The 24773-nt window shown below is 43.0% G+C and overlaps 3 protein-coding genes across 5 annotated transcripts in view; 2 read left to right on the forward strand and 1 right to left on the reverse strand.

The window, feature by feature from the left end:
• The window catches only part of PPM1L (protein phosphatase, Mg2+/Mn2+ dependent 1L), a 99483-nt gene extending 94952 nt beyond the window's left edge, over positions 1-4531 (forward strand). For both annotated transcript variants that reach the window (XM_075761658.1, XM_075761659.1), the window contains exon 4: positions 2809-4531. In XM_075761658.1, the coding sequence (XP_075617773.1) occupies positions 2809-3155 (347 nt within the window). In that variant the 3' untranslated portion in view covers positions 3156-4531. The remainder of the gene's footprint in view (positions 1-2808) is intronic.
• A 6881-nt stretch (positions 4532-11412) lies between these two features.
• B3GALNT1 (beta-1,3-N-acetylgalactosaminyltransferase 1 (Globoside blood group)) lies at positions 11413-17844 on the reverse strand. Of its 2 annotated transcripts, XM_075761660.1 has the most exons (3): positions 17399-17844; positions 16848-16990; positions 11413-14246 (listed from the first exon to the last, which is right to left on the reverse strand). In XM_075761660.1, the coding sequence occupies exon 3, from the start codon at positions 14153-14155 to the stop codon at positions 13193-13195; it is 963 nt and encodes a 320-aa protein (XP_075617775.1). In that variant the 5' UTR covers positions 14156-14246; positions 16848-16990; positions 17399-17844; the 3' UTR covers positions 11413-13192. The 2 variants fall into 2 exon arrangements, with proteins under 2 accessions (XP_075617775.1, XP_075617776.1); XM_075761661.1 differs by having other exon boundaries at positions 11413-16990.
• A 2566-nt stretch (positions 17845-20410) lies between these two features.
• ARL14 (ARF like GTPase 14) lies at positions 20411-21426 on the forward strand. Its single transcript, XM_010306524.2, has one exon. It carries the CDS (start codon positions 20679-20681, stop codon positions 21261-21263), a length of 585 nt encoding a protein of 194 aa, XP_010304826.2. The 5' UTR covers positions 20411-20678; the 3' UTR covers positions 21264-21426.
• Positions 21427-24773: the final 3347 nt, after the last annotated feature.

Genomic DNA, 24773 nt, shown 5'->3' on the forward strand with positions numbered 1-24773 from the left:
AATTTGAGGCAGCCTGAAACAGCAGCCTAAAGAAAAGCGTGACTTGCCCTGTGCGTTTCAGCGGGGCATCAACATTGGGATGACAAGTCTAAACTCAGCCGTCATTTTTTGCTGCCGTGGTGGACGTTAAGGACGCTCACTGCTTGCTGCTGTCAGCGGTCTGTGGATGGGGAATGAATCCAGTCCCCCTCCTTCGCCCCCTCCCAGCAACTGCGCACAAAGTCTTAGTCAGCCCACAACCTTAAAAAAATTCCCATTTATCGGTCTGACATGACTCGAGCTGCTCTCACGCTGGAGCCGATGCTCAGGTTTCTGCTGGGAGGTCCTGCAGTGGAGCGAGAGGTGACTGGTACCCAACCTCGCAGCCAAATGCCAAACGGAGAGGCAGCAGCTAAGAGAACAGAGCAGGGCCCTCCATTTTGAGCTGAGGTGGAATCACCTGCTCCGTGGCATGGCTAGGCAGTTAAGAGCCACGGTCCGCGGGCTCTGGGTCAAGAGAGGCTGTTACTTTCACCAGAGGCCGGCTGATGCACGCCCACAAGTGCTGCGACACCGCTTGTCTCGCAGCTGAATGACAGCGGGGTCCCACCGCTCTGACCCGTTCCTGCGGGACAGAGGAATGTATGTCCTGCGACACAGAGATGCTGGTTTCCTCAGAAAACAAAAGGAATCTCCTTCTTACATACATTCGCTTGAGCAATGTATAGAGTATCAGCATAAGACAGTGGCCTTGAAACAACCGTGGGTTTGGCTTGTGAAGAAACACTCAGTCACAGAGCCACAAGGTGACTGTCACTGATAGAAATTTAAGTCATTCACCTTGAACATAATCCTCTGAGCTCAGCTCTCACTAACATGCAAAATGTTTGTGCGGTTGCCAAAAAAGCTTCTATTTCTTTAATGCCTTTTCTTCTCCAGTGGCAGCCGGCGCTGCAGAATGTTTGCTTTTCTGTGAGCATTTCCATGTATTCTGTATGGATGGCTTTGTAAAGAAAATATTAGAAGTGCCAACAGACACTTCAGCAAACCGCAGGAATCCAGCTCGTGCCATAGGCAGTTCCAAGCGCCACGTGAGAATGGCACCAAAACCTCACTTTGTACGCGTAAGCACGACCTGCAAAGCATGGAATAAGCCGCTGCAACGAGTCAGCAGCAGCAGCTACCTCCTCTGCCGGTGCAGTAACGGGCGCGGGCTTTGCTGCCCTCTAATTGTGCGTAAAACATCTACTTAAAACTGCCTCTTCTGATTGCATTTTGCTTCCCCTGTCATTCCAATACATACACATGATTACAGTCCAGTTTTACTACAGTGCTAATGGCTTATGAAAAAGCCCTGGGCTGGTGAGTAGGTGGCTGCGTAACATTCAACCCCCAAAACCTGCAGCAGCAGCCGGATGAGGTTTGTTTGAGTGCACAGCTCGAGAAGAGCTGCAGGAGGCTCACGAGTCCTTTTTTTTTGTCCATGGAAGGAAACATCTTCATAGTGGAGACTCCATAGAAGTATTCATGAATCACTCAGCTAAAAAGTTTTGTTTCTGCTGGTTTTAACACAAATCAAGTCTCAAGCTTTAAACAACAATGAATCATTAAATGAAATGTAGTTTCACCTGAAAGCAGAAGGAATTTAGAGATCAGATCAGCCAGCCAGGAATGGAAATGCTATCTCCAGCTTTGGGTGACCAGGGGACTGACAAACAGCGCGTAGGCTGAAGTGCAGAGCTGAAGACATTCCGATAACTACAAAGGACGACGACATTTATAAGAACACCAGAGCAGAGAGCTTGCAGACATAAAAGACGACAGTTCACCTAATTTTCTTGTACGTTTTAATGTTCCATGTTTGCAAATAACGTGTCCTCAGGTGACTTTTCATTCATGTTAAGACGGCAGGAATATTGCTATGAAACAGTGCCGACAGCGGCCCACGGGTGCGTGCACAGGAATTGAAGGTGCCTCAGTTTTACTCTCTGACCCTGACCGCTGTGCAGTTCCCTCCCAGACTGTGTAGCAGCCAGGTGCTGGCTCTATCAGAGTCATCGGTTTCAGTGCAAAACATATCTCACTATAAGCAACCGCTAAAGAAAGTATTTTCCACTAGAAGTAGCCTTAATCCTGGTGATGGTAAAATCAGTCAGTCAGGTCTCACATTGCATTTTTCTGACTTGAAACATAATTTTATGATCGGTTTGTTCAAAACAGGTTTTGGGGATTTATTCAGAACAATGTTTTGGTTCTTTTTGACACAGCTCGTTCAAGGCAGTTTGGTACAAGCGCCTATAAATGTTTTTGCACTTGATTCTTTGCTTATGCCTTAAAAGTGAGATGCGAGTCCTACCGCAGGGTGTTCTCGGTATTGTTTCCTTCCTAGATCTCCTGAAATGGGGCAGATGTGAACTACACAGATAAAGGAGGTGTTTACTAACACAGGAATATAAAGATTTGCTTGCCATATTTTGCCTTAACATTGCCATGAGGCTTTCTGAACAGAAAGTTGTGTAGTGCAGGAATAGCTGTGTTCAGTAAGTCATCGGTCTCTGGGGGAGCAGAGAGCGTGAAGCTGTTTTGTTTGAAAGCAGAGCCAGTCCCGACTTCTCTGCTTCGGCTGTTTCTACGGCACCAGCAGCCACAATCCAGCTCTTCCCTGCGGCACTCCGAGATTTACTTAAGGCATTCCCTGCTTTTTGAGATATGTAACGTGTGTATACCTCAGGGTGCCGCAGGATGAATTTTTGGGTGGGTCTGGCAGGAAGCCAGAGAAATGCTTTAACTTTAAAAAGAATTGCTTTAAGTGTTGGTGTTTCTCTCCAGGTGGTTTTATCAGCTTTAACGGCTCCTGGCGTGTGCAGGGGATCCTGGCCATGTCCCGCTCGTTAGGAGATTACCCTCTGAAGAACCTGAATGTTGTCATTCCCGACCCCGATATTCTTACCTTTGACCTGGACAAACTGCAGCCAGAGTTCATGATCTTGGCGTCGGATGGTCTGTGGGATGCCTTCAGCAACGAGGAAGCTGTCCGATTCATCAAGGAACGCTTGGATGAACCGCACTTCGGTGCAAAGAGTATAGTTCTACAGTCCTTCTACAGAGGATGCCCTGATAATATAACAGTGATGGTGGTGAAGTTCAGGAATAGCAGCAAAACAGAAGAACAGTAATTACCAGTGGTTCTCTGCCTCACTCTGAACTTACTACAAACTCTTACATTTTAAACATAGTAGAAAGCTCTAGTAAATACCGTTAAGATTCTACACAAAAGGAACAGATCCCTCTGGTCTTTGTTCTTTGCTTAACAAAAGGAGCAATACAACAAATACATTCTGAGCGATTGTAAGAATTAAGTTTTTTCCCATGTACCTGTCTTCTGTGACCTTGCTGCTCCTTAGAAACTAACTGTAATCTTCCATTTCAGAATTTCCTTTACAAATCCTGCGTAGATTTTTCATTTGATTCCGTACCTCTCACTGCTAACAGTCAAAGGTTCGATCAGAGGCACAGCAGGGTCAGGGCAGTGCTGCTGCTTAATAGCAAGCGATAGGAACCGTGCTGCTTTTCACTCGTAGGTGTGACTTCAGAACGATGCTCTCATGTTTCTCATCTCTTTTCATTTTTAATCTGCAGGGATAAGGTTGTATGAGAAAAGGTTTGCAATTATTAGCCTGCTATTGATAGGAAGGAGGAAGAGGAGCCAACTATTAGCCTGCTACCACACAACTGACTCTCATTTTGTTCAACCTCCCCCCTTAAACAAATCCCTGCTAAGCATGTGATTAGGTATGGTTACCGAATTACCTGCAGCCACATCTTTGTTCAGTCTGTGCATTACTCTAATACCATTTCTTCTATGCCATATTGTATTTAACCAACTAATGTTAAACTCCAGCAAAATACTCTGAGGTCTGACACCTAAATCAAAAAATAGCTCTGTGGTGGTAGAAGAAAGTCTGTCATTCACCAAGATTCACCCTTACATTAGTTTTTTGGCATGGACTTTTCATAGGCATGTGAAGAAAGCAATGCAAGATAACATTAATGTCATTAGTGACTGTTTGGAAAACTAATCAAACCAGGGCATTCCTTAGAGCTACCTAGCTGCGAGTCGAGCCTGTTAAAGACTTCCTTGTACCACTGCAGATTACCTTGTGGTGTTAATCCAGGGGAAGACCACTTGAGAACCGGTTTTTGGTATAATATATAAATGCCAGGCAGTGTCATTGCACTGTAGAGATGACGGCTTGTGTTAAATCTAGATAAAAATATGTTTAGATCTAACTTTCAGTATTTAATGTATTTTGGAATCTGTGTGACAGGGCAATGCATGTTAGAGGAACAGCGCCAGGGCCGGAGTTGGAGGTTGGTGTTTTGGACGGCTTGCTTACTCGTATCGTGTCTTATAACAACCCTGGGGATTCCCTCCGCACAAAACGTGGTCCTGGGTGATCTGCTGAAGTCTCTTGTCTTCAGGGTGATGGAGGTTGTCAGTATTTGGGTCCTGAGGTGAATCAGAGATGTAATACATTAATGTTGTCTGGTTCTTGGGTAAAGATACATTACTTAGGTAAAAAAGCTGCCTGTTTCTCATCACCCATCTATAGTCCTTTCTGGGCCAGTGGCTTGCTGGTCCCTAAAATATTGGGATGTGCTGTGGTTGTGCTGAGCGGGTACGTGTCTCTGAAGACAAAAATGAAAGAGCAAAAATTCCTCTTTCTGCTCAAGAAGGAATTCCCATCTTAGTCTTGTCATTTTTGTTCCTAGGTCATCGCTTCCCCAGCAAACGTCCCTCTTTTAGTTTGTTTGGATATAATTACAACTCTTAATTGGATCTGTTGCTATTATCAGCGCTATTCAAATTGTGTATGTACCAGGAGCAGAAGTATGGAAGTGTCCAGCATCCTCTGAAACCAGCAGGCACCCGGCCTGCACTGGTCTTTCACGGAGGATGGAAGGCTTTGGACTTTTTAAATCTTTTGAACAGTGCATTCAGTGAATTTTAAATGCAACTTTGCAGTTAAATTGAGCAGCTAACAGGAAACATTAGCAATTGCAGAGCGCTTCAGTTATTTTATTTTGAAAAGGTATTTGAGGTCAGAACGCTGTGAAATGAAAACCTCGTGTGATATTTTCATGGGAGTGCTTAATCATGTACTTATAGCAGTATTGAAACTGTGCTCCAGGCAGAGCTCGTGGTGCACGTAGCGTTTGCCTTTCCTTTCCCCTTCACAGATGATGTTTCCGTCGTACTGGCTTCTCTTTGTAGGACACTGCCGGGATGTCTGTCAAACAGCTGCCCAGGGAAAAGAAGAATTAGACCCAGCAGCCCACAAACTCTAAAGCAGAGGGACGCTTGATAGAGAGACATCACTGCTAATCCTCCACAGGCATTTGAGAAGTTGGAACTGGAACAACGGTCAGCTCCAAAAAAACATTATAGACTAACGCCACTTGAGCTAAAAGCTCACGGCTGCCACAAAGCCTCCCGCAGTTCAGGTTCTTGAGGTTAGTGAGTGTCACTGAGGGATGCCCGACCTTCTCCTGAGCACAGCTAGCTTCCCGGTTGCTCTGGCACTCAAGACAGACAGGAGAACGAGGTGGCAGGAATCGTACGCATTCACAGGCTCCCGAAGCAGCCACGAGGAAGCAGTGGGAGGGTGGCTTGCTCTGGAAGTAAGCCACGCTCACAGAACTGAGGAAAACACATAGCGCAGTGTGATACAGAACTGTTTTGCAGACTTGTCTGGATATTTATTCCAAGATTTGTTTACTCTGTCGCCCACGGGCCCATCCAGCCAGTTACCGCATCAGCCCTATGTCAACCTTCCAGTGTCTGCAGTTGCCACAGTAGTTGCTTTAGCATCTTCAATGTTCTCCGCAATCCTCCCGCCTTTGCTGTAGCCCCTTTCCTGGCAAAAGACGTTCATGGCAACGATCGCCGGTAAGGTTGTTGTTGACTTCTGGTTTTATTACTTTAAAAAACTAGTTACAGCTATTTGAGTTTTAAAGGTGAAGGACTAATGGAGATGACAGGCTTTGTGCAGTCTTCCACATACCTGTGCTCCCTGCTAGAAGTCTTAGAAGTTTTTAATCCAGTTCTAGACATCTGTAACTTTCCAGTCATGATGATTTGTGCCAAATTCCATTGTGATACATACAGCTGTTGGATGACAAGATTAAATAATGTACATATTGCTTATGCAATCTTGGGTCTGATCCTCCACTGCCTTAATAATACATCCTACATCTGGAAAGGGTTATCAGACACTGTAGCCAGAAATATCCCCAGGAACGCTCGAGCAGCGTGGCAGAATGTGTTACAGCATCGGCGAGGCAGTCCTCCCAGCACGCCGTCCTGCTTTCCTGCCTGGGCACCCCTCCAGGGAAGGGAGATGCGTGTTGGTTCCCGTGGCTTGTACACGTCCGAGAGCTCCCTCTTGCCTTACGCGTTCATGGCCCGAGTAGCTCCATTGCTGACATCCGGTCATCAAGTAAGCGCGTCACATGGCAGAAAACTGATAAAGTTGCTGCCAAAGAGCATCTTTTGTGTGGCCCAATATGAAAAACCATCCCTTGTCATTAGTCGTCTGTAGGCTCTTCCCAGTGGCATTATAAACTGACAGTTTGACTTGCGTAGTAGGTTTTAAAGGTACTGCCATTTAGTTTATTGGTCTGGTACGCTAGCAGGGTTTAGGAAGGGCTGTTCATTCATAAAGGAAGGGGCTATAACCGTCACCCTTGGTAGTTCCAGTACCAAGGTGAGCTGTGGCTGCAGCTCCGTCCAGCACCTGGCCTGGCCTGGGCCCAGTACCACGCAGGATGGGTTAAAGTTCATAGTGGCTCTCTCAGGCCATGAGAAGAACGTGTGATGTGAAGTCCCCATCGTCCCTTGCACAGGAGTTTGCTGTGAGGTTAATGCAGACCCCTTCTCTCAGGCTGACTTCAGCAGTGCTGCGGCAGCGCAGGCTGAACGCGCACACCTCTGGATGCAGCTAAGAAACGCAGCTACTCGCTGCTAAAACCGTGTGTGAAGGTCTGGCACACCGCAGCCCGCCCCGCATCCCCTGCAACTCACCCCCCCCCGCACGCGTGTCTCCACAACACCGACAAGCGTATTCGAAACGCTTGTTTGTGGGATCCGAAGGTTTGGCAGCGGTGCGGCTTACGGAGCCATCCAGCTCAGGGCAGTCCAGAATTTGTTGCTGGTCTCAGGGGTGGCAGGAGACGCTATTTTATGGCGTACAAAACATGGCACTTCTTTTGTTGCTACATCCAGCGCTAGTCGAGCCTGTCTCATGGGGGAGGGATGGTCACAGACGACAGTGTGAGGACAGCATCAGCGCTATGGTCCTAAAATTTCTAAAAATACAAAATTTGAAATGAATGAGCCTGTTTTACTGAATAGAATGTTCAGATAACTATAAATAAATGTCACCTAACATCGAAGTATTGGCTACTGACTTGTGAACGCAAGGTCTGTCAGTACCAAAACTACTGCTAATGGTATTACGGTATTATACCATTTACAGAAGGTAAAGTTAAAAAAAAAAAGGTTGTGAAGTTTTTAGAATACAGAAGTTAGTACCAAAGCGCTGCATCAGCTTGAAGTAACAGCATTTGCTACATGAACACTACGGCTCCATCTTGAAAATAAGGGAGTTTTGTTCTTCAGCTGCCTCTCAGAATATATGACATCCTTGCTTTAAATACTCCTAATATATTTCTAATGTATCCAATACTTATCTTACACAGAGAAGCATTTAGTAAGTGAATTATACTGAAGAAAAAAAACCTCACTAGGCTTTCATTTCCTAAAGTAGGTTTTTAGGCCTCCATCCCAAAATCTGGCTGTACAAAATTGCAAGGTTAAAATTTAGAATGTTCTGCTGAAGTTTGGCAACTGCAGAGACCAGAGCTGCTGCCCCTCCGTGTTGTCAATGTCTTTATAAATTATTGTTCTAAACCTGAGGACTCGTATCTAAAAAGATATATACAATTAAGTTAATATTGATTTGAATTTTAAATCACTTTTATTTATATAGTGCTGACTATATAAGGCTTAGGTAAGTGGCTGGTTTACATATAGTTTTCCCTTCGGTAGCTTGAAGTTCTAGGTGTCAGCTGTCTCCAGTTCTGTGTGATAGTCTAGATGCTCTGTTAAGCAAAATGCATGCAGTGTAAGCGGTGGAAAACTGAAACCCATAAAAAAAAGAAAAGAGGCTCACATCAAGAGCAATTCTTGAGGAAAGTTCTGAAATCCGCTTTCACAAGTAGGTCAGCTCCTGTGTCTGGTCTGCTCAGTCTTAAGGAAGAACTCCAAATTCATTGAGCAATAGGGAAATAAAGCCCTTTTTCTACATTTAAATGGCCAACCCTATATTCCTTTAAGCTTGTGGAGATGCATCAGTACTTCTCGGGACACAGATGCTCAGCAATCTACTTCGGTCTGTGTTCCACCAAGTTAATGAAATGAATAATCGGTTGTAACGTTTTAGGAATTGAAGTGTAGGACTGTCAGACGTTGCTCTCTGGGAGTCCCTACCTGTATCCAGGGGGTGAGAGCAACGCAGGTGAAACCGTACTTCATCCACACTTGCTTTAGTCTTGGCAATAACAAGAGTCTGAAGCAAAGCTGTGCGGGCCGGCGGTCAGAGACCCGCTCAGCATCCCTGGGTGAGCGTGCCGTGCAGCCGCTGCCCCGGGAGAGCGGCCGGCTCCAGCAGAGCCCGTGGCCCTGCGACGCTCTCTCTGCTTCAGCTCCCCTTGCCGACAGGAGACTCTTACGCCAGAACTGCCAAAGTCCAGCTGGGAATTTTACATCTTCTCCTTCTGGTAGGGAAATCTTAGTTATGTTAAAAATATGAATCACTTAGAAAACGTCCATGCAGGAGTGACTCTCTATGCTGCTCTTTGGTACAACGTTCCTGCGTGCACAGGCTAGGTATAAAGCGTAAGCCCTGGCCGGCAATGCTGGATTTACAAAAAAGTCAATTTTCACACAGTTCGAACCTATCTACCTGTAACATGGCAAACTGTAACAATCGCCTAACTGTGAACTCCAAAGTGAACAGGAGCAGGGTGTGAAGCAACAACTTTAAAACCCGGACTGTGTGAATGTTACACTGAGCGACTGCAAAACCACTGCACCCAGTGTATTTGGAAGTGCTAAGAAACGATGGAGACAGACTCATTATGAAAACGAACCGCACATTTAGAACTCGGCAAGGGCAGGTCAGAGCTTTCTAACAAAAATCCTGCACGACACACAAGATAACAGAGCCGCACTGTTTACGCAATCCATCTTGGTTAAGGACGGCAGCCGCGTTGTGCTAAATGGAAGCTGTCCTTAGAGCCTCTTCAGGCTTGTTTCTAACATTTTTTCACTGGGAGCCAGAAGTGGTTTTAAGATTTTTATCTTTATTGCAAGCTCGGGGCAGGCTGCACTTTACTCCCAAGGTGGAGAACCACCACAGGCAAAGCGTTACTTAGAGGAGCAGCTAGGACATCGGGCTGAGCCCCGTCCCAGTCGGGGTGGACGTGACACCCACGCACCATCGTCTCTCACGCTAAAAAAACAAACCCGTGCTGCGCAGCACCTGTCAGCGGCTAGGGAAAACAGAGCTCAGACAGATAAACCATCTCAAGAGAGGTCGCTCAGGGTAAACTTTGTCTTTTAAGTCTTTATTTTCTAGGAGGAAAACCAAGTCCCAAAGTCCCGTAGCGGCAGGTGAGACAAACTATATCATCACACGTGTTTCCCCGTACGAGTTGCAGCAGATACTGTCTGTAGGTAGGAATCACGTAGCAGCGGCATTTCAGAGAGACTGTACTTTAGTCCCGTGAAAGAAAGTGGCTTCAGGGTTTTTAGAAACCCAACAGACAAATAGAGGGGTGTTTTGTTTGACAATTTTAGGGGGGTGGGTTACAATTTTAAGTTTCTTTAAATTGTGGACTCAACCACACATGACAAAAAAACCCACCACCAAACCAAACCATCTGCTTCGCTCCTGTCTTCTTTCCTTCCTACATGGAGTATTTGCATTGGGATACGGTTTACAGCTTAATGTGTAATACGCAGGAACTGCATTAAAACCTCACTTAATTTAACAGAGACCGCAGAAAGCTTTACATCTCTTTCCCTACCACCTCTGTCTTAGGCAAACTGTAAAGTACTTAACAAATGACAGTGGCACACGCTAGACACACAGAAATGGAGACGAATGAAAATTTGAAAAATAGGCGGCAATGCTCTGCCTCCCAAACTCCTTCAACACACCTAACACTGACACCCATTCGGTTAACCTCCCATCAGTTTTTGGTTTAAATTGGGAAGAAATATGATAAAATTACATTAATTGTGCATCCAGGCATGCAAGTTACTTGAAATGCTTTGGTAGTAACTAGAAAATTAAGACAAAACTTAGGAAAATGTTCCAAACTCTCTCTGTCCTGTCAAAGCTGAACTGGCAGCAGAGAATACTGCCCCTAAATTTGCAGCACGTGCTATTTCATGGTTTATTTTGAACTTGTTTTAAACACACACAAAACACTTAAGCATTTTGGCTTTTTAACTTTTCTGAAATAACATACACGCAACACAGCCTTGAAATTTTACATTGTAAACCCCTTTTGCTGTCCACCCAGCAGGAGTTTCCTAACATCTTTGGCCAATGGATTATTAGAATTATTATTAGTCTTTTCAATTTGGAAAGCCCCATTATTTTTATATCAAAATCACAAGTGCTCAGAATTCTGATTTAATACCACTTGCCTGCAAGAGAAAAAGAATCGTAGGATTTGGGAAAATTCAGCCTGATGTTTAGGCTTCGTTTTTAATACAGTATCGTAGGCAGATGCAATAAAATTTGGGCCCACCACTGACTTAAATGCTTGTATTAGTTCACAGTCTGACCGGGTTTTTTTACCTCTCGCATGGCTGCTCACACTAGAAACTTACCTGATATTTGCTTTAAGCAGAAACATTAGCTTAGTTATGAATTTCTATGATCTTTTAAGCAATAATAAGGTCAGACTCAAATACAAACCAGATTTGGAAATGAAGGGTTTTTAAAAAAAACCAAACAGGAGCAGGAATATTTTACAATGTAAATTGCTTGCAGAACTGATGACACTTTAGGTTACAATTTCAGGTGGCATAAACAGATCACTGTGTATAAACCTACATTTGTGAAAGCAAAAGCTTTGTAATCTATGATCAGCGTTACCATTCCAGGGCACAAATATATAAAAAAAATAAATTTACCTTGCTTGGTGACAGTTGCATTTTTATTGCAGTCCTGCACAGCCATTTCTCCGTGATGCTCGGCTCTTACTCTGCTTTATCTATCCAGATTCTGAAGATTGCATCGTCTTTCATATTTACTTTTTTTTTTTTGAAAAAGCAATACAAACTGTGCGGTAGTATCAGTGTTCTTGTGACAAATAATTTATTTCTAAACATTTAACATGGCAGGCTTATTAAAAAAAAAAAAGGAGGGTTTTTTTAAGATGTATAAACAATCGAAGAACAAGTTAAACATTTCTCACAGAGCTCTCGGGATCTGCCCACAGTACAACAATCAAACAACAGATCCTAAACCCACAGGAACAGCTGTAGTTTTACCTCTGTTTCTAGAAATACAATAGCATTCTTCCCTCAGTTATGCAATACTGTATCTTTAGCTATTAACAAAAAAAAAAAAAAATCTATTTTTGAAAAACTTTGACCTTCTTAACATACATTCTTAGAACACTGACATCTGAAATAATACTTGCCTAGAGAGTATTCTCCCCAAGACCTCATTTTTATATCTAAAAAACCCACATCCTGTAATTCCATCAAAACCCCACCTGCAGTTGTTGAAAAGAGCAAAATTCAATACTGACCATAATCACAGTGTAACAAAAAACCTGGTGAAACCTCAAACTTGCTACTAGAGGTTTCTGCACCTCTTCTAATTTGTCTCTAAGAGACTATCTGAAAGACAGCCAAATGTAAATACACCGTAACATCTTAGCTGTAGTACAAATAAGGTGGCAGTGCTCTGTCATTCTAGGTGTACAGGATGTAACTATAGTGTCTTTGCTGTGTAGTGGATGTGGTGAGAATAATTATGTTCATGCAATTCCAAATTCTGTATTGTTGTCTATTAGAAGTGTAAACTACTGAAAACTTGGCCTTGCTGATATGAATAAAGTGATTAAAATATCCATCTTTACAGATACAGTAGAGTTTGTCTTCTTTAAGAAAGATGAATCTTAGATTTTCTTATTTCTTTCATTGTAAGATTTGAAGAAAACTGTTTTAGAAACAGATCTAAAGTCACAATAAAAATCCATCTGGTTTAATCTTCCCTGCGTGGTTCCAACACTCTTGGGATGCATCAGTACGCACACGTACGTGCATGCACGTCTGGGTTTTCATCATCCCGACGCATTAGAGATGTCTTGTAACTAAACCGCACACAAACTCTACTGCACTTCGCCCTCCAGTCATCTGGGAACATGACCAAGGACACCAAGGCAATTCCATTTTATACGTATCTGAATATTCCTAGATGTACACACACAAAGTCCATCCCATTTTCAGAATTTCCCATCAGTTGCTGCAGACCTCACAAGATCCAGAAGCCTGTAACACGTGTGGGACGATTACGGAGGTGACGCGTTTAAGTAAGAAGGGGTAACACTCTTGGAACGACTACAGAGCTGATATATTCAAAGGTGGTGGTCGTTCCAAGCTTCATGCTGGGCAAAGAACAAATCCCAGAGGGTGGCGAAGGGCAATGCAGTTGCAAAAACAATTAAAAAAAAATCTAGGTAAGAATTTGGGAAGCATCTTCAAAACCAGTTTCTTGGCATAAACATTATTCCTCAGTGATATTTCATGCGTTCCAGAAGATTCAGGCAGAAATCCCGCGGTTACAGCAGACCGTGTGGGGAAGTGCCAGAGGAAGGCAGGACAGCGTATTCCGAAGTATCCTGCCTGCGCAGGATACGCACATGGACAAGTGCTTTGTACACCCCTAGAATTTTTATTTAAGGGGGTTAGAATGTCCCAGAGAAATGCTGCCATCATACCTTTGCCCTGGCAGCACAGCCCTCCTTCAGTCCAATCATCTGTAACTGTGGTTTTGTTTTGTCTTGCCCTGTACTTTAAACGTTTTCATACCAAATAGGTTTCAATTTATATATTAACACAGAATCAAAGGCAAGTAACTGAAGTGTTTGATGACAAATCCTGCCAAAACCTGATGATTTCACTTGATGTAATGCCATGTACTGCAATCAAATGTCTGTATTTACAGATATCAAAATTAATTTTATGAAGAAAGAATTGTTGTTTATCTTCTGGAATACTGATGTTCACTTTGAGTATATTTAAGCAAATTCCAACATAAACATCCTCAAATTTAATAGGTTTGATATGACTCATCAGTTCATAAATCCTCAGAGCCAGTTTTCCATCCAATATATAACCCATCCCACTGCAATACGGAGGATACAACTTGAATGGATACTCATCGTAAGAGATGTATGTTTTTCTGTAAAAGCCTCTGTAGGCAAAGTTATCTATAAGAGGATAACCAGTAAAAATATTTTCTGAGGAATTTAGCTTCAGAAGAAATTTGACCAGGTTAGCGGTGTTGATGAAGACATCAGCATCAGTCTTCATGAGGAATTGCGTGTTTGAACAGAACTCTGTCACCCACCTAAACGCCATGATCGTTTTCAAGGTAAGGTTGTCGTAAGTGTCCATAAAATCCTGGCGAACGATGTCACCGTAGAGGATACTTTCATCTTCCACCGACAGTGCAGCAGCATTGTCTTCTCTTTGAGCGTCCTGACCCAGTAAGAAGAGGGTTAGAATCCGGTGTCCCCACCAGAAGTCCCGAGACCCCCAGGTTGCCCTGATGGCCTGCCTCGACCTCACATCCTTGGGACCTGAAGAGACCAAGATGACTAGAAACGGATTTATGTCTTTGCATTTCAAGCGCTCCCGCAGCGTGAAGAGGTAGCGTTGCTTGTAAATTGGTTCGTACTCGTAGAAATACATAAGGTTTGTGCGCTCAATCACATTGTTGGAAGAAAAAGTTACGTACAGCATTATTATGACAGAAAATACAAGGAGAATTAAAAAACAACATTTTAATAGTCTCATGTACATGGCACTAACTGGAACTGGGCAGTAACTAATTTGCAGAAGTGCGTCAGTAACCTTCAAAATCCGCGCCACAAGTTCTGAAGCATGTTTCTTGCTGAAAAAGAAATGAAAAAGTAGTATTCAGAATGCTATTATTCAAATATTGTCTTGCTCTTAAGTGTCGTCGTTACATTACAGCATGCTTTGAACTGACAAATCCGAGACTCATTAGTCCAGCTCTTAGATACAGCACCCTGTGCGCCATGAATCACGGCTGTATCCCAGAAACGAGTACAAGCAGAACACTGAGCTGCTGCTGAGCATGGTATAGATTGAAACCTCACAGCTTTCACCTTGGAAATTTCCCCCACATAAAGCTGATCTCTGCAAAAGATGACACGTCAAGCATCTCGGCACAACAGCTTCAACTCAAATCTCAAGGAAGGAATACCGTGCACAAAATCTAACAGCTACAAACTGCTCGGTAAATTGATGTTCAGAGGCTTCAGAACTTTGTGATTTATTTCAAAGAAAGGAAGTCCTTCTAGTTTTTATAAGCTGGAGCAAACCAGCCAAGAAAGCGGGTAAAGACAGAAGCACAAGCAAATATTTCATCCCTCGTTTAAGGGCTGAGCAGCTGCTGGTTTTGAATTGACTGAATAGGCGATGGGGGGAGAAGGAGAAAATCAACCTCCTTACGAGCTGCAGATATGCAAACACAAACCTATCTTGACAGACAGACCGAGCTCTTACATGCCCAAAGAAATGGCTACTCCCACAACAGGCAGCGTTATACAGGAGTCATTTATTTTCTAATATGTGCTAATTAAATCAAGTGATTTAATAAAGGGGCGTTGCAACCAGTTTTGTCATGGCAGCTTGGAGCAGCAGAGAATCCACTGCCGCGGACAAGCTTCAAATCTTAAAGAAGTTTTGCAAATTCTCCTAATATTTTCCATTTAAACAAACAAGAGACCACAAAATCCTCCTGCTACTTCCATCTATGTAAGTTTTAAAGAAGAAAGGATCCCATCTGCATTATTTTAATGCAAAATCTATAAAAATGCAACCGATTCACTCGGCTCCGTCAGGCATGCCACACAAACCGAAACCAGGACAAGCGATGGAGACCACCCAAAGCCATTTTTTCAGCTGAAGACGCACAGCTTGTTCTGGAGTCCAGTCTACATGGACGAGTACTTACAAATCCTGGGGAGTCCATGCTGAAGATACTACTACACTGTCAGAACGAGATATTCAAATCAATACACCTTTCCAAAAGTAGATTTTAAACCAGAATCTCAGTCCTCCATTTAGCAGTGCTTACCTTTGCTATAGTTCTTTAAAACTACACGCACTGTGAACATATATTAGGTATCTTCAAGCCAAAATAATTACAATATCTTACTGGGGGAGTTCTAAACGATTTCTATCGTTTGCAGTACTAATATTTACACTGCACTGTAAAGCATCCACAAAGACACACTAAGGACAATGGAAGGTTCGATTTCACAGTGCAATTAATTACTATTTAACTTACCTTGGAAACGATCACCGCAGGACTTGTAAATGCTTTATATTAAAAAAAAAAAAAAATCCAAAACCCAACATAGCACACTAGAATTTAGGGGAATTTGATTTGCCAGAGCCCACCCGCCTTGTATTTCTGTGTATGATTTGACTTTAAATTAATGACCCTTTAATGGCAGCATCTGGAGCACATTTCCCCAATGATGCATATAACTATAACCACAAAAAACTCACATTTGCTGATCTGGTATTTACTTCCTGGCTTTATGGGAAGAAAAAAATAATTTAAAAAGCTCAATTCTTCTCTCTTTATATATACCAACCTGACTTTCAGTGAACAATATGAAAAATACACACTGGAAGAAAATAACCTACGTTATATATCAGTGTTTATGTATTTGATTTTATATAAATAACATTTCTCAGGGTTTGATGATCAATTTAAAGTAAAACTGTACCAAAGTTTGATCAGTTTTTGACTACCTAATGGAAAAATTATCTGATTATAAGGATTTTGATTCTTTATGGACAGCAAAGCCTGATTCCGCAACATTTTGAACAACAGAATTGGAAACCAATGCCTGATCTGCTACATAATGAAAAATCTGGGAAAAGAAATCATCACTTCAGGTCCTTTGCCCACACTCTGCAAGACACAACCGTTCCCTTATGAAAAGCCCCAGGACAAGCACTGTACAATGCTGCTTTGCTGAGTGACTCCTGAGGAGCTAGGAAGTGCAGTCCCCACAAATCCCGCCATTCTCTTCCCTAAGATCACGTTCCTCCGGCACTGTGCTGAACTGTTTGCAGGCCAGCACAGCCTCACCCAAAGAAGGCTTTTGTGGTGGTCGTAGGGTAGAAACTACACTCCCCAAAACACTGGACAGCTCTTCCTGCAGTGCTGAGAATTCAAGATACAGGCTGTCATCCTCCGACAGCAGAACTCCAAACACACGCAGAAAAGAATAAAAGGGCTTAAATTAGAGGAAACCCTAACCACAGCCCTCGACAGGAAAACCCCCTTCTCCTCGTATTCCAAATGCTTAAACCAAAGAAATGAGGTTGAAGAAGTGAGGTCTGACAGTTGAGCTAGCGCTTTTTGGCAGTGGTGCAGCTGGAGCCCTCTCACCTATGCCCAGGATGGGTTCCCCACCATTTCCAGACTTTATTTGCCCACGGTTTTTACCTTCCAGCACGGGATGCACAGCAGGAGCAATACCAGGTCAAGAACTGCTCCTTTCTGGGAACCACTTTTGTCTGCTTCCAAGCACACAGCTCGCTGGCACCACAGGACAGTCTGAGATTGTGCTGACAGATAAAACTGGGCAGCTTTAAAACAAAAGTAAGAAAAGACACACTGAGAATGCTTTATAGTCATTTTAGATACATATCTCACACTCTGCTTTAGCCAGGTAATTATTGAGTGCAGATAACCTTTGCAGGAAAAAGGTGGCAAATTCTCATTAAGTCTAATCATTACAATAACCAATGGATAGTCCAATTTAAAGATTTAAAAATACAATATTTATAATGTTAGATGTATAGAAAAACAAATCCTTTTTTATTTTAAATCTACCAGCAAAATTGTTTGGAAATACATTACTGTTCCAGGCTTCTCGTTTCTACTGCCCGTAGAAACTAGAGCAATTTTTTTGCAAGATCCTGGGCTATGATGATCTACTATAACAATACTTTAAATATTATTTTAAATAACTTTTAACAATGACTTGCTCTCACCTTAAATTGCCCAAGCAATCTTAATTCTCCCTTCTAGGCAACTTTTCACAAGGCACGGATTAATTAAGAGGTAACAGCCCCAAAGGTAGAATTTATTAAGAGGAAACCTACTGCCCCCTGTTGAAGCCACACACAAATTTTCCAGCCATTTAACTGTTTTCTATTAAAAAAAAATAAATAAAAGGTAAATACGGAGACAGAAGGATATTCCGCATTCGCACAGGTTTCCCCGCACTCCGCCGGAGCGGGTGTCCCCGTTCCCTCAGCGCCTCAGCACACCCGGGGGGCCGCGGGCGGCCACCGCCCCCCGACCCGCCGTCACGGCGTTAAATGGCGGCGGCGGCAGCGCGGGGCCCGGTCGCGCCCCGCCCTTGGGGAGGGAGCCGCAATGTTCCCCCACTCGCCGGTACCGTTGCCATCACCGTGCCCGTTACCGTGCCGCCGCCTCCCGCCAGCCGGGCGTGGTGCCTCACAGCCGGGTTTCCTCACAGCAACGCCCGCGCTCGGGGGACGGCTGGCACCGGTGAATTCCTCCGCTTCCCGTCAGGGCCGGTAGCGCCGGGCGGTTCGGGCCCCGCGGCAGGCCTCGCAGCGCCGGGAGGGCGTAGAAATGGCGCTCCGGGCCATCGCCGAAGGGCGGTCGGGCGCTGGGTTGGTTGCTGGCCGGCAGGCGGGCCTCGGGGCTGCCGCTGGTCCCGCGGCGCGGTCAGGTGCGAGGTTGGAGTTCGTGGGTTCCCGGGAGGAAGAGGAGACAGGCGATTCCAGGCTGCGCTTGCTCTCCTGCTTCCCCTACTAGAACGGATCATGGCGAACACTGACCCCCGAGCCTCCCTGAATTATTACATTAATTACATTTTGTAACGTTACAAAAGCATGCAGCCCTTGTGGAATATCCCGCTTGGACAACTCGGGAACTTACATTGCTTTATGTAAAGCTATGTAGTTTACAAAAGTTTTATTGTGCAAAGTTTGAGTTCAGATTAATTGATGATAAATCAGCTATCCCAGTTTTTGTTTAATTACTCTGGGGTTTTTAAACCGAACATATGGGCAAACCCTACACGAGATAGCCTCACCCCGGCAAAGCAAATACACCTTTGGACAAATCGAAGGTGGCTTCCTCAGGCTCTCAAATGCTCGTGTCTCGGCACAAATGCGGATTTAGAGCCTGCGTGGGAAGGCAGCGTCGCGCTGCGTCTCATGCAGCTGACCACGGCTCTGTTTTGAACTCCTGCTGGGAAATACGCTGCATAGTAACGTGGGAAATTACTGCTGGAAGTGGCTCTGCATCCCAAATCCTGCGCTGAACCAAACTCAGGTACAGTTAGAAACTGCAAAACCACGGAGTCTTCAGAAGCTAGCTGTTCTGTCCTGCGAATGTATTTAATTAGCTTGTAAAACGTCAGACATTGCTTAATCACTAGTTTGAAGTGATAGTCTGATGTAATAAAATAACAGTTGAGACGATAAATACCAAATACAGTTGGAACAAATACACAGAGCAGAGAACTGTGAGTAACCTTGCGATGACAGCACTGCCCAGGGACATGGACCATCCATCCACCCTGTCACAGCTCACACAGAAGGGAGGTTTTTCCCTCAGTCAAGATAACCATATTTCAAGGAAATGGCGTGCTATTTTGCAGGGAATTATGGTTCATTTGACTGTGTTAACAATGTGTTTTGCATAGTTCCCTGTCTCCCCATCTTTCGATTCATTCATGTATGTTATTTAGAAAGAAATGCAAATGCGCTCTTCCCTGGTTCAATACATCATGACCTGCTCCTGACCAAAATCCTACACATAATCTATACATGTTATTAAATACAAAAAATGTACAACAGTGAGTATGTCACTGTCATCTGCTGTTGCTCCCAATTAGTTCTGGTATAACCCTTTCAGCATCAAGAGGAACCAGATTATTACTTGTCTGTCAAGACTGAGGTTTCTTTTATGCAACGTCTGTAATACCTGAGTAACCAATGTCGTAATTATCAAAATGATTACCCTATCAGTCAGCAGCTCATTTGGCCAGAAGACCTTTACATCTTTTTGCTGATTGTGTACTTTCTGAAGCAAAGACAAATGGTAATAACTAATACTGATGCATCTGGGTATAAGGGCAACTCAGTACGCAGTGGACCAGCCCAGTGTAGGTTTGCTGTCAAAAAAACGGAGCTATGAATTAAATAATAATAGACTAAGTCTTCTATCTCTTTTTTTTTATTCTACTGTTTAGAATGTTGGCCAAAAATGATCTTTTGATCAAGATTCAGTTAGTTCCCCCCTTCTTGTTCCTTTCCTGAAGGAAATCTTCATCCTGGATCAGTGGGCAACAACAGCATAGAGCACAATGAAGCTGAGAGAAATTTTTAATTTCAGGTAGCTGAATCTCAGTAATGACCAGGTCAAAACACCTATATTTAGTCTCCACCATGCCGAGTAGAGTTAAACTTGTTCATTCAAACGTAACTCACCGAATTTACAACCCAAACAGTGCAACTGAAGCAGACAAGCTCATGTATGAGCGAGGAGGAAGAGTAACCGAGTCCGAGGCAGCGGGTTAGAGCAGAGCATGTTTTTCAGTGGAGTTCTCGTAGGATTTGACTGAGTCCATGTGCCCAAGCAGACTCATGTTAGAAACCTCTTAACTTGTTGCTGGGAGATGACAGGCAGCAGTAAATCAGGTACCTTGTCATTTTGTGGATTGATACATACAGACAAACGTTAAGCCTTCCCCTCCTCGCTGGCTGTGTTTATATTTCATTTCTTTTCCAAAACAGATGCGGATGCAGTGAGGAAAGGCTTTATCTCTGGGCCTGCACTGAAGCAGGGCAGACAGTTAGCGGTTCCCTGGGCCATGGGATTAGGGAGTATAACCAGGCTGCTGCTGCATCGGTACACACAATTTCACAATGTAGAGTTCTTAAATGGTCATGTAAGTGTGGTTTGCTGTTCAAACACGTTCAAAGACTGTAACCTTTGTGCTTGTGACCAATTGGTACGTTACTCATAGTTGTTCCACCCACAGGCTGGGCACCGAACATTACACTTCCATAAATACTGTTTGCGCATTATCAAGCTGATAAAAGCCAGCATGTATTTGTACAGAGCTTCTACTTACTTTTCATAGCGCAAAGCTGGTTCTTCCCCTTCCTCTTCCTTACTCTTTGTGCTTCATCTCACAGAGGAGGACAGACATCTTGCTGACAAATACCAGCTTCATGGAAGACGGTGAATTCCAGCTTTAAAGGCTTACTGGAGAACACCACGGCACCAATGGGCCTCCAGCACACCAAACACTCCAAAGTCAAGCAAGCTAATATACTGATGTTAGGACTTGATTCTGCAGGAAAATCTACACTGTTGTACAAGTTCAAGTATAATGATGTTTTTCTAACAATTCCAACAATTGGCTTTAATGTTGATATGATTGAAATCGGGAAGGATTTTACATTGACCTTTTGGGATGTTGGAGGACAACAGAAAATGAGACAGGTTTGGTGCAATTTTCTGGAAAACGCAGATGGACTGCTGTATGTTGTGGACAGCTCTGATAAGCGGCGTCTGGAAGAATCAAAGAAAGAATTTGAACTCATTTTAAAGAATGAATTTATAAAAAGCGTACCAGTCGTCGTGCTGGCGAATAAGCAGGATTTGCCCGGAGCTTTGAACGTTGAGGAAATAACCAGGAGGTTCAAGATGAAGAAGTACTGCAGTGACAGAAATTGGTACGTACAGCCCTGTTGTGCTATCACAGGAGAAGGTTTGTCAGAAGCTCTCCAAAGACTAACCACATTTGCAAAACAATACAGCAGATCAAGGGAGACTTCTACAATCTTTAAGGAAATCGAAACACTTTGAGAATCTGTATCATCAAATTCTGGTGAACTTTAATCAACATATTTTGTTGGACAGACTAAATCTGAAAATATCAGATTCTGAAGAAGTCTTACAAGTAAATATTTATAAAGAACTTCGACACTATTAAATGATATTGTTACACCCACAGACGCTTCTGAGATACTACTCTGCAGTATTTTATTAGTGATCATATACTTGGGGTTATTAGCTCAGAAGTGTGGCTGTTGAAAGATGAAAAAGGTGGAGTTGAGCTCCTGAATTTTAGCAAGTGGAAACAAAATAGGTGAGCAGTGCTTAAAATGCTTAAATCAAGTATGTTGTCAAGATGTAAAATAGCCAAGTTGTTTGCTCAGCAAGAAAAGCGCAAGAGAAAATATTTCATAATAAATGTTCCGCGGATGTATTTCTCATATAAAAATATAGTTGGTTTAGAGCTTAAACTGTTAGTTATGTACAAGAGAATCTATGAATCTGAAACGGTTGTTGGATATGAGTGCATTCTAGAGCTGATTGCTCCAAAAAGATTTTAACAGACAGGATCTGCTCCTCATCGTGCCACAGACAAAACTGGGATCCAGTGCTGTGTGTAGGGTGTAGGTCTGCCATCCCTCTGTTATGGATTTCCACGTACCGATGTCTTTGTTTCTGCGCTGTTGGATTGCTATCCTTAGCCCAGAGCAGAGCGATGGAAGCCAGTGTGGGGTCAGTCCAGCAAAGTGCTGATCCCCAGTGGTTTTGGGGTGGGGGGATAAAGGGGGGAGAAATGGTGGGATTGGCTCCTCAGTCATTTTTTAATAGAACTTGATGGATCCTGTCCTGCTTGTACTGAAGCCACCTGAAATTTTGTTACTGATAAATTTCATTAAATTTCATGTAAGTGGCACAAAATTGCTAACCCTATTGCTACAGTTTGTAGAAAAAAATTCCAAATGAAATTTCTGTTTAGATTTCCTGACTGATGGAGTGAATTAGTATTCTCAATGCCATTAAAGCAAGGAAGGTTTAATAACTAGGAGTCTAATTGTACTGCATCAACCATGAAAACAGTTTAAATACTAAGGCTGAAAAGTTAATAGGGCTTGCTCTTTTAAAAAGCAAGAGAAAAAAGACCACCTAATTCTTGGCTATATAGTCCCAGAAAATCCAGCCCAACTATTTCTGCCTTCTTGAGCAATGTCTGCAGAGGTAGGATGCTCCAGTGGTTAGGATGCTTGCTTAGACAGCTGGGTTTTTTTCCTACATCTACCACAATCTTTGACCATGGGCAAGTCATTTAATCACCCTGTGCCTCAACAGTCCCTTGGCAAAATGAACTTCCCAGTTACGCGCTCTGAAAAAACTGTGGCAAGGGTCGGCTTGTGAGCCTTTCTCTTGTGACAAAATGATTATGCCAGGTAATTCACGTAAGAAATTTACATTTAGTCCTTACTAATAAACAGGCAGGAATTTCAAGTTATAGAAGGGTGAAGCAGCAAGAAAACCACCCAGACGTACCCTGTTGTCTCATGCATATATTATTCAAAGACAAAAATCATCAGGTGAATTTGCTGAAATAGTAAACAACGGAAGGTTTCTCAACAGAAGCTGTTATTAATACTGACAGTAATTACCATAGGCTAAATCCTGAGTCACGTTGAGACTACATTTCTAAAAGGAGAGCAAGTGTTTAGACTTGTCATTGCCTGGCCTGATGATCTAGGCTCAATATAAAATATCTTCTGTCCCAAGAAAGATTTTTTAAAGCCTACAACAATGGGACCATTATTATTTTTCTAAACCAAACAATTCAATGTTAAAAAATGTAATATTTAAGATCAATATATTTATAAACATTTGCATGTCTAGGTTACATATTGAATTCTCCCACTAGTTTAATCTAATCATGTGCCTATTATAAATCTGAATCTAGTTCGCTGGCCTCAGGACTTCCTCAGGGAGAAATACTCCTTGAGAGATTTAATGAGAGTGCACCAGGGTCTCTAATTAGACAAGAAGCAAGTTTTGAAGGGAGAAATAAAGTAGTATAATAGACCAGCTCATATAGCTGAAAAAGAGAATAAGCTTTCAGGCACACAGTCCCTTCTCCAGGTTATCAAATTAGGTTAAATGAAACTCACATTGACTTGAAGAAAAGCTTTTACATTATGCTTCAAAGGAAATAAACTCTATTCCATTCACTTTGTAGAACATCAAGTATTTAAAAATTGATTTTTCTAAGAGCTTGGTTTCCTAAAGATGTGAAGCTGTGCCTGTTTTATCTGCCCATGGAGACCCCTACCTTTTTGAATAATTTTTAAGCTTTAAAACAAATATCAGTCAAGTTAGATAGAGGTGCAGGTTCTCAAAGGAATTATAGGCCTGAAAGTTTAATTAAAAAAAATCAGCGAGGTAGAGAAAAGTGACCATACCCATGCCCCCAGTGAAGGCAAGGCTGATAAGGTACAAAAGACTAATCCCCTAGGAGATAAATGTTCCATTTTAGCCGCAAGAGAGCCTACAGGAGGACATAAATCCACAGAGCCCAGGCTTAATTAGTTCCTCTGCTCCTGGAGCTAGTTGGTCTTTTTCTGTACAGTATGGGTAAATAGTCTGCTTGGGGGGCTTTTTTAGGATGAGGAGGCACAGGATACAGAATCCACTGCTTAAAATTTCCTTTCTACACCTGGAGTAAAGAATCTCCCTGACTACTTGGCATGTTTTGGGAAGGATCCCTGAAAAAGCGTACTATGTGGGCAGGAAGGTGCATGTTACAGCTTCATCTTGCCATGGAGAGTTTTAGATCTTTTGTCTGCTTGGCTGAACTATATAATGAGCAGAATTGTCTTTATGTTTCAGAGCACAACAAAGTGGAATTCTGCTTGTGCTAAAAATACAATCCATAGTATCATAAGCATAATTTATTCCTGGACAAATTTTGGTTTATTATTTAGAATTTATATAGGTTACTTACTAAAAACAATTTTAGGCGTTTTGCAGGGTTCAGGGTACTTTGAGAAGGCGAGAAATCAGAATCTGAAGAGTGTTGCCCCTCTTGGCAGCAGAATCAAAGTCTATGAGTTGAAAAGTTTGCAGGGGATGAAAGGCCTTAAAGAGTTGGGTCCCCCTCAGCTGTTGATACTGCTTCAGCTTTTGGAACTTTTTTCATCATCTATCCTAATAAATCACACCCTGATCACCCTGGTGTTTCTGGCATTTTTTATTTATGCATACTGGCAATTTTGTGCAACTGCAATGAAGTAGCAGAAGCATTACAACTATATTGTACCTAAAGTGTACAAGCCCTCCAGCGTCTGCTACTATTTCTTACACAAAGTTTGCTGTACCTGTTCATTTCTGCTGCAAGAAATAAACAGTACCTATGTGATGTTGTGAAACACAAAGGGTAGGATCCGTGAAACCCGAGGCATGCTGCATCCTGTGCCTTTTCAAGGAGATTACCCACTGGGATATGTTTGGATGTGACAATTTAAAAGCTGACAAATCCAGAGTATGGGGAACTGTCCTTTCGAC

Source organism: Balearica regulorum, chromosome 9 (assembly GCF_011004875.1).
Source record: "Balearica regulorum gibbericeps isolate bBalReg1 chromosome 9, bBalReg1.pri, whole genome shotgun sequence".
Classification (NCBI taxonomy): Eukaryota; Metazoa; Chordata; class Aves; order Gruiformes; family Gruidae; genus Balearica; species Balearica regulorum.

What these genes read in the sequence shown, in the direction of transcription:
- ARL14 (XM_010306524.2), top strand. Translation starts at nt 20,679, where the DNA reads ATGGGCCTCCAGCACACCAAACACTCCAAAGTCAAGCAAGCTAATATA.
- B3GALNT1 (XM_075761660.1), bottom strand. Translation starts at nt 14,155, where the DNA reads ATGTACATGAGACTATTAAAATGTTGTTTTTTAATTCTCCTTGTATTT.